Source organism: Seriola aureovittata, chromosome 8, assembly GCF_021018895.1.
Source record: "Seriola aureovittata isolate HTS-2021-v1 ecotype China chromosome 8, ASM2101889v1, whole genome shotgun sequence".
In the NCBI taxonomy this organism is placed as follows: domain Eukaryota; kingdom Metazoa; phylum Chordata; class Actinopteri; order Carangiformes; family Carangidae; genus Seriola; species Seriola aureovittata.
Window position 1 is genome coordinate 9,537,880 of NC_079371.1, and position 8,691 is coordinate 9,546,570.

Sequence of the window (8,691 nt, forward strand, 5' to 3'; positions counted from 1 at the left end):
AGACAAATGAGGGTACTTTGTATCAAAATCTGAGTACCCTACCGCAAACATTCTGCAAGTTATAGGAGCTGAGTCAAAAAGTGTTACAACCATCCCCGGTCTCCCCTACTCATGTCTTTTAAAGGTAGTAATAACACTATGTAGAACAAGTAAACGTCCTACAGTCAAAATTTAACTTAGTAAAAGTACAATCAATACTGATGATATATTAAGTGTAAAGGTTGTGTAAATGAGCTTTTAAATAATAATACAGCAGCAAACCTGAGCAGAAAATTAAGTCACACCCCCTCTGTGTGTATTATAATCTGAGTTTCTCTGTTCTTTGTTTTGGTATCCGGTCTGGCTGCGCGTGCATTTCAGTGCATGTACATGTGCATGTTAGTGCAGTTCAGTCCCCCCTATTAAACCATTGGCCCTCCTCACTTCAAGATAGCACAGTGCAGTATGCAGCATTCAGGTGTAGGCATCCTCCAGAATTTCCTCCACTGAAAAAAACGGCTGACAAAAGGCCTCTGACAAAGAGATAAGACTGCTCTGTAATGTTGGTCCGGTATTAATTTTGTTCATAGATTAGTTTAATGCAAGTAAGACCGTTTCACAAAAATGGGGGATCCTATTGGAGTTAATTACTCGCGAGAGCTCGGCCTTGAAAGTGACGTCACGTCAGGCACCAGGTGAGAGTCAGAGTGAGTGACGAGTCAGTGACGCTAACTTGGGTAAACGAAGTGATAGCATTAAGCTAATATCTACACGTCATTATGTATTAACTGCTGACTGCATTTTCAGATGAGCTTGTTCAGATACTTCTCTAAGAAGAGAAAGACAACAGATGAAGAAGACGCTAGTCAGGTAGCATCATAAGCCTTTTACTGACTCGTAAATGATGATGGTTAGGTAAAAAATAGTATTTTAATGTTCACACTTGTAATCAGATGTGATGTGAGTGTAAACTATATATACGATGTTAGCGTTACGTTACTCAGACTTTTAATGTAATCTTATTAGACAAGTAACATTAGACAGGGAGGAGTTGTTAAACAAAGTGGAGGAGAGCAGAGCACAGCAGCGGGAGAGCTGGGTGAAGGTGCAGGAGAGAGAGATGAGCCTGGGTGCAAACTTTGCCACTGACTCTACAGCCCCATCTAGCTGATCTCTATATGTTTATTTATTATTTTTATTTATTTAATGTTATTGTTTCATTTATTTTTTACTTTTTACGGTTAGAGTTGAAGTTAAATTTATTTTTCACAAATCAAAGCCCTCATTTATCACCAGGCCCCCGATCCAGAGCGCTTTTTCACACACCGCCTTCTCTTGTGGGTGCCATACCACCTATGGGAGGTCAGGCTGACCTGTCCTGTGTGTGGAAAACAGCTTGCAAGCTACGGAGCCCACAAGAGAGCCCGCCACGTTCTGGATGTCGACAGGTATTACCTGATGATAACAGAGACTCTCTGGTGCAGTGCAGTTGGTTGCAAAACAGCTTACCTTTCCACAGCCAAGACTGTCTTGGACCAGCTGGATTAGGCGCACAGGCCAGAATTCAGACTGATCCTGACTCGAAAGTGAGTATACTGAGATAATTTAGCCTAGGTCACAGATGTTTGTCATTGAACACAATACAGATGAGCTGGTTTTAATATTTGTCCCATTCTTTCTCTCTTTCCCTTTGCTTAATACAGATACGCTTGTGATACGCGGGTGATTCGCTTTCTGAGGGAGAGGGCCCTCGGTAACAGTCCCACTCCCTTGGTCAGACAGCTGAGGGAAAACCACAGCGAGGAGTGGCTTAAGCGCCTCTGCCGATACCTCCGGGTACGCTCGGACTTTGCTGCCCGGCCAAGCCTGCTCCCTGTCAAGTTCCATGAACCACCTGAGCCAGTAGATATTCCTTCACACAGGTGGATGCCGGCTGTTTATGGACGAGACATTCTCAGCGGGCTGGACCACATCAAAGCCAGAATAACGTCCACCTTCGGCAGTATCCTAAAAATGGACTCTACAAAGAAGGTAAATATTTTTAACCGTTAACGCCGTAAATGACTACATTATAAACAAAAGTAGTCTAAAATACAGCATTAGCAATACATGCATGTAAAATGTGAAATTTAGAAATGAAACATAGTACTATTATACGAGTGCTCACATGTAAATTAAATAAATTGTTTAATCACTCACTGTCTTTTCTGTGCCATTACAGATCACCAAGAAGCTATCAGGCATTGCCGAGGGAACGGCCTTGTGGCTTACATCTGTGAGCAACGAGAAAGGCCAAATCCTTATCAGTGTCCTGACTGCTCAGGAGGGTCCTGCCTTGGACATCATGGCAACTGACCTCGTCCGCAGATACAGCAACGCTGGTGTGGCTCCTCCTCGGCTACTTTATGTAGACTGTGACTGTTGTCGGGAGGGCAGAGGACAGACCAAATTGAAAGAAAGATTTGGTGGGTGGCCAGAACTGGTTGTCAAGCTTGACATCTACCACTTCGTGCGGCGACTGGCATCCGGATGTACAAAGGATACACATCCTCTGTACCCTGTCTTTATGGCCAAATTGTCCAGCTGTATTTTTGAGTGGGACAGAGGAGATGTTGCCTTGCTGCGGCAAGCCAAGCGGGAGCAGCTGCGACAGGAAGGTGTCCCTGGCATCACTGAAAATCTAGTTGACCCACAGATCACCAAGGAGGAACTGGCCCTGCACTGTAGAAGGCAGACAAGAGGAGAGCAGCAGACCATTGTCATGATTGTACAGCTTCTTAACGAGTCGATCGGGGTCAAGGGCAGAGATTTTCTTGGTGTCCCTCTTTTGGACCAGGAGAGGATGCAGCACATCTGGCAAGTCCAGCAGAGGCGTGTTAAGTGCATTCAGGACGAACCAGGTGTGCTCCTCTACTGACACACTGGGACTACCACCAAGGCAGGCATTATCCTACCGAACTACAGGTGTGCCAGAGGTTCCACATCTCTTGAGTTTTCACTTACATGTGAACAGGTTCATTCCAGGTCAGTATGAATCATTATTCATCAGCCAGATTAAATATTTACAGTTCAACATTTTATTTTATTGTTATCATTACCAGTATCCTTGAAACAGTGACACAGTTAATGTTTTCAAATGACAAAAACAACAAATTAACGTGTAGTTGTGCTCACATTTGTACTACTTTAAGGAACAAGTGCCAACAGCTTGAATTTCCAGCTGTACCTCCTGGAAGGACCAGGACCGTGAAGCTGCATCCCTGGCAGTCAACCCTCCCTCCCTGCTCAGCTACTCAGGAGACCTTGTTCACTGCGTGAACGCACGCAGTGTCAGGGTGCTCGGAAGGAAGCTTGTCCCCTCTTTTCAGCCACCTGCTGTTTACACTGGTTAGTTTTAGCTTTCAATCATGATGAAGCTACTTGTTATATCCATTAAATAGAATAATCTTTTTTTTATTAATTTTGCGAAAGCTTATTTTCCTCTCTCTATTATTGTCTTGTCTGTCCCAGGGGAGCTAATAGGTAATGACCTATTCCGTCAGACCGGAAAGGCCTTGCAGGATGTACATCCTGACACAGAGGAGACTGATCAGATGCTGGAGGATGTCGGCACCGAGGAGGAGCTGGAAGATGAGGGCTTTGAAGATACTGCTTTAGACCCAACCGTTGAAGTACTGGACCTGTCCTCTGAACCTTCATCTGTCACCACCAGCTCAGCCCACATTCCAACTCCCACCTCTCTTCAGGCCTCTGCTGGTCCTGCATCTGCTATTGCTCCAGCATCACCTGAGCAACAACTGGTAATAATTCTTCTCATGTTTTTATTGTACTATGTCTGTATTTGCTTATGATTTTTGATTTTATTATATAATAACTCCAAAACTCTAGTTAAATGCAGTTTTATAAGAATTTGTTTCTAAAAGAGTATTACATTTTACAGATTGTGCATGAGAGCACAGATAGTCACTCTGGCCCATCAGCCCTCCCTACCGGCTCTGCACCTGTCCTCCCAACTCCCACTGGCCTTCCAGCTACCACGCCCGCTGCAACTGCTTGTCCCTTTTCTTCACCACCCATCACCCTTGCCCCACCTCAACAACAGCTGGTAAGTGTTTTTATTATGTGACATATCATCTGTTTTACTTGTGGTATAGTGTGAATTTTTATTTCAATTGTATTGTTTGTTTCAGGCTTTCAATTTCCTGACCAAGAAGTCCTCAACCACCAGCTCAGCCTCTGTCCCTCCTCTCCCCACCGCCCTCACAACCACTTTCTCTGCTGCTACAGCTACTGCTGGGTCACAAACCATCACCCCGGCCGCACCTGAGCAACAGCCGGTAAGTCTTTTTGTGAAATGTTGCATCAAAAAAGTGTCAGTGGTCTTCTTGTTTTGCTTGTCATCGTATTATTTTGATGTTTATTTTATTACATTTAACAGATTTTGTATGAGCACAACACCACGTCCTCTGGCCCAAGAGCTGTCATCCCCAGCACAGCCTCTGCCCCTCCCTACATCACCATCCTACCAGCTACTCTCGCCACTCAAACTGCTGGTCCCTCTGGGGAACCTGCCATGAGTTAGACTGTGACAGATGTGTTACTTTTCTGCCTGTGATCTTGATTTTGATGTACTCTTATATATTGTAGGCTGTTGATGAGCACGGTATCCCAGGGAAGGACCGAGTGGACAGCCTGGCAGAGTACTTGGTGGGGCTGAGGAGTGAAACCGGCCAAACACTCAGCAACCAACAGGCCAGTACAATTATAGCCCTGTGACAGAACCTTCTGCAATATGACAAGCAGCGAGCGGTGTATGCTGCGCGGCACCGGGTCCGCCTTACCACAGGACGCTTCAGGTGTGCCAAAAAGAGACCTGAATTTACACCAGGTGTGGAGAGCACGACACATTGTTCCTTGGCATCTTCAGGATCCCCAGCCCAGTGGTCAGGCTGTAGTCGTCTGGTAGAGTCTGTTGGAAAAATTGTGATACTTTATGATTAACATAACCATCTTGAAGGGAAACTGTATTATCCTGAATAGAACTTTCCATTATTGTGTTTATTTTTAAGAAAAACCTGAAGCTGAAGCAGGGATAGAACTTATCATTAATGACCTAATCAAGGCAGGAGTCATAACTGAATGTCCTGACTCTCCATGCAACACACCACTATTCCCTGTTAAGAAATCAGCACCCTCTGCTGGATGGAGGATGGTACAAGATCTACAGGCAGTGAATAAAGCTGTGGTACCTACGGCACCAACAGATCCACATACACTGTTAAATGAGTTGAAACCAGAAAATAAATATTTCACTGTCTGTGACATCAGTAATGCTTTTTTCTCTATTCCAGTTCATAAAGACAAGCCAGTTTTGGTTTGCATACCTGAGTATCCATTCCAACACATCTGTATGGATTTTATTGAACTTAATAAATGTGAAGGGAAGAAATACTGCCTGGTAATAATCGATATGCACACAAAATGGGTAGAAATATTTCCCTGCGCACACCCAGATGCACTAACAGTTGCAAAAGCTTTGGTTAAAGAAATAATACCATGATTCGGTATTCCTGAAAGAATTTATAGTGATAATGGAACACATTTTATCAACTATATCATCACTCTAATAGCAAAGAATCTAAATATAGAATTAAAAAATCATTGTGCATATCCCCCCCAATCAGCAGGATTAGTGGAAAGATTTAAAGGAACTATAAAATCCAAACTGAGGAAAACTATGGAGGAAACAGGGAAGAATTGGATTTATTGTTTACCACTAGTAATGTTGAACATACACCAACAAGCACAGGTCTTACACCATTTGAAATGATGTATGGGAGACCTTACGTGATCCCACAGTTGAAACCATTCACTCGAACTGATGAAGCAGCAGAAGAGACATTAGCTGATTATATGAAGAAAATGTTGACTAACAAAAGTGTTCAATCTGCTCTCTCTGTTCCAACACAGGAGCTTGAACAACCAACATCTATCATTGTTCCAGGGGACTGGGTGTTTGTCAAAGTCATTAAAAAAGCAGCCCAAGGTGGGAAGGACCATTCCAGGTTCTCCTGACCACGCCAACAGCAGTAAAGATCGCAGAAAGAGGCTCCTGGATCCATCTCTCACACTGTAAGAAAGCACATCAGCTATCTAAGACTCAGGTGAGACCTAGATCACTGACCTCAGCATCTCCATGGGATAGTCTGGCTACAAAGGGGAGTGAAACCAACAGGGTCACTCGTCTCAAACCAGTGAAGAAACCATCAGTGCCTGGAGATAGTAGGAGGAAAGTGTCTGGGGTTACTGGCTTTCTCCGAAAGAGACTCTGATGACAAATGAATATATAATCGATTTAAATTATATTTGGATTATGTCATCAGCAATTCTAGTCCGTATACCTGGGGTTACAGACCACGAGAGGCCACTTATTGGTCGACTGACACTTATTAAAGGACAATCCTCAACAAATTGCAAAAAAGATAATTGTAATCTATTACTGATAACCCTAAAAGATCCACAAGTGAGTGATAGCGGTTTATATGTTCTAGGAGCCTACGAATCAGGCACCGACCCACTTGGCCGGTTCATCATAAAAGTAAATAAAAAATGTTCAAATCACATAGAATAGAAATAGAAATCCTCTCGGGTCGTTTGATACACATGTATACATCGATGAGATCGGGGTGCTTCGAGGGGTACCTGACGAATACAAAGCTCGAAATCAGGTAACCGCAGGATTTGAGTCATTGTTCTTTTGGTTGGCTACAATTAATAAAAATGTAAATTGGATAAATTACATTTATTAAAACCAACAACGGTTTGTGAACTACACACGAGATGGGTTTAAAGGAATACTGTATGACAAAAATTATGATGTACCAACACATACCAACTGATATTGATGAGGATGATGATGAAAGTATTGTTTAAAAATGTGCCTTGTGATGATGGGTGAACGAACTATGAAGTACACTATGAAAATCTGTGAAGAAGAGTAGTGTGTGGAAAATACGGATGTACCTAATTCACCTGTATGTATATAGTAAGAATTCTTATTGTGTGATAAAATAAAAAGTTTTTTTTATTTACTAGAAGTTCATAAAGTATAAACAGGAGGGAAATGTTGGAAAAATTGTGATACTTTATGATTAACATAACCATCTTAAAGGGAAACTGTATTATCCTGAATAGAACTTTCCATTATTGTGTTTACTTTTAAGACGGGTGCTGTCTGAGAGGAGCGCAGTGACCTTCACTGTTCCTCCTGACCACTACACCAAAACATTAACTATGATAATGCTCTATTATTTCTGTCTCATTTCAGCAACAATGCAAGGTCACTCTCACGTATTCTTTGTATAAAATTCTGTGTGAATCTTGCATCCGTTGAACATTTGCATTGAAAGCTCTTGAGTGTAACTTGTTCCCTTGCTGCAAGAATAAATATCCTACTCTTATAATTTTCAGACGGTGTTCCTGAGTTTTATTTGATAATTTTCCTAACAAGTCCATCTGTGTCAAGCTGTTTAACTTTCACAAGAGCCCCAAAAAACAGGGCAGTTATGCACTGACAAGATGGACTCTGATCATCACGGACTACAGGAAGATCCGGCAGCTGGTCCTGGGTAATGCCACAGTAATGCAGAGCACTACTCTGCAGTTGTTTGAGATCGGTCAAACAACACTGGTTCAATGGAACAACAAGAGACTGATGTGGTATCTTGAGGTGCTGATGTGAAGTAGTGATCACCGCTGACACGTCTTTACTCGCAATCAAAAAGAAGTTTATTTACAAGAAAGAAACAGTGTCAAAAAGGCAGAATCCTGGTGCATCTCTGCCAATGTGAGATCTCCTCTCTACTGTCTCACAAACCCCTCTATTTATCTGTCTGAACCCACCTTTGGGATTTGCCCTTCTTTCAATAGAGGACCCTTCACCCAGAGGTTGACCACATCTGGCCTACGGCCTCTGGTCTTTGGCCTTTAACCTTTTGGGCCAGCAAAGACCCCCACATCCTGAGTCTCTCGTATCGTATTTAACAGAAAACCGATGTATAAACAGTCCAGGCCAGTTTCATTAGTTTGTTTTTTAAAATGATTCTGCTGAACCACAATTCAAAAGCAATGTCTGATTTTCATTAGTTAATTTTCAGTAAATTTTTATTTATTATTACTTTTTTTTTTTTTTACAGTTTCAAGTTATTTCAGTGACCATTGTGGGTTTTTCTTTCTTTAACAGATTTTGTCCACGTGTGTCTAGGTGTGGTGATTTTTACAAATAGTTCTTACATTGCTATATAAAGTTTATTATTATTTCATTATTAATAATACAATTTTGACATTATGTAAACACTAAACAACACAATGAACTTCTATTTGGAATTCACACGAAGTCCCCATCCAATTTGTATCAGTTATTAAGTGATATTTGATAGATTTACAATGCTTGGTAATTTTGGGTAGCAACTTGTTCCAGTCGGGAACCGAACCGGCGACCTTTGGATCCGCAGCTTCCTATGCCATACTCTAGTTAAGTGTCTTGTTTGGTCAACTGTGTCCAATAACTTGTGATGGACAGCAGAGACACTAATGACTATCACCTCACTTAATTTCTCTCAATTTTTCCTCTCTTTTCCTTCATTTCCCCCACATACAGACTATTGTTCCCCAGCTTCAGATTCAACCTGCTGTAGTCATAGATTGTATATA

The 8,691-nt window shown here is 42.1% G+C and overlaps 2 protein-coding genes across 3 annotated transcripts; both read left to right on the plus strand.

Moving 5' to 3' along the window:
* The first annotated feature begins 1,295 nt into the window (after positions 1-1,295).
* LOC130174018 (uncharacterized) lies at positions 1,296-3,303 on the plus strand. Its single transcript, XM_056383607.1, has 4 exons — positions 1,296-1,565; positions 1,683-2,010; positions 2,201-3,003; positions 3,171-3,303. The coding sequence occupies exons 2-3, from the start codon at positions 1,906-1,908 to the stop codon at positions 2,894-2,896; spliced, it is 801 nt and encodes a 266-aa protein (XP_056239582.1). The 5' UTR covers positions 1,296-1,565; positions 1,683-1,905; the 3' UTR covers positions 2,897-3,003; positions 3,171-3,303.
* LOC130174019 (mucin-7-like) lies at positions 3,175-7,448 on the plus strand. 2 transcript variants are annotated; one of them, XM_056383608.1, is made up of 6 exons: positions 3,233-3,366; positions 3,490-3,779; positions 3,920-4,084; positions 4,170-4,316; positions 4,627-4,731; positions 5,950-7,448. In XM_056383608.1, the coding sequence occupies exons 2-6, from the start codon at positions 3,573-3,575 to the stop codon at positions 6,052-6,054; spliced, it is 729 nt and encodes a 242-aa protein (XP_056239583.1). In that variant the 5' UTR covers positions 3,233-3,366; positions 3,490-3,572; the 3' UTR covers positions 6,055-7,448. The 2 variants fall into 2 exon arrangements, with proteins under 2 accessions (XP_056239584.1, XP_056239583.1); XM_056383609.1 differs by lacking the exon at positions 5,950-7,448 and having other exon boundaries at positions 3,175-3,366; positions 4,418-4,766.
* Positions 7,449-8,691: the final 1,243 nt, after the last annotated feature.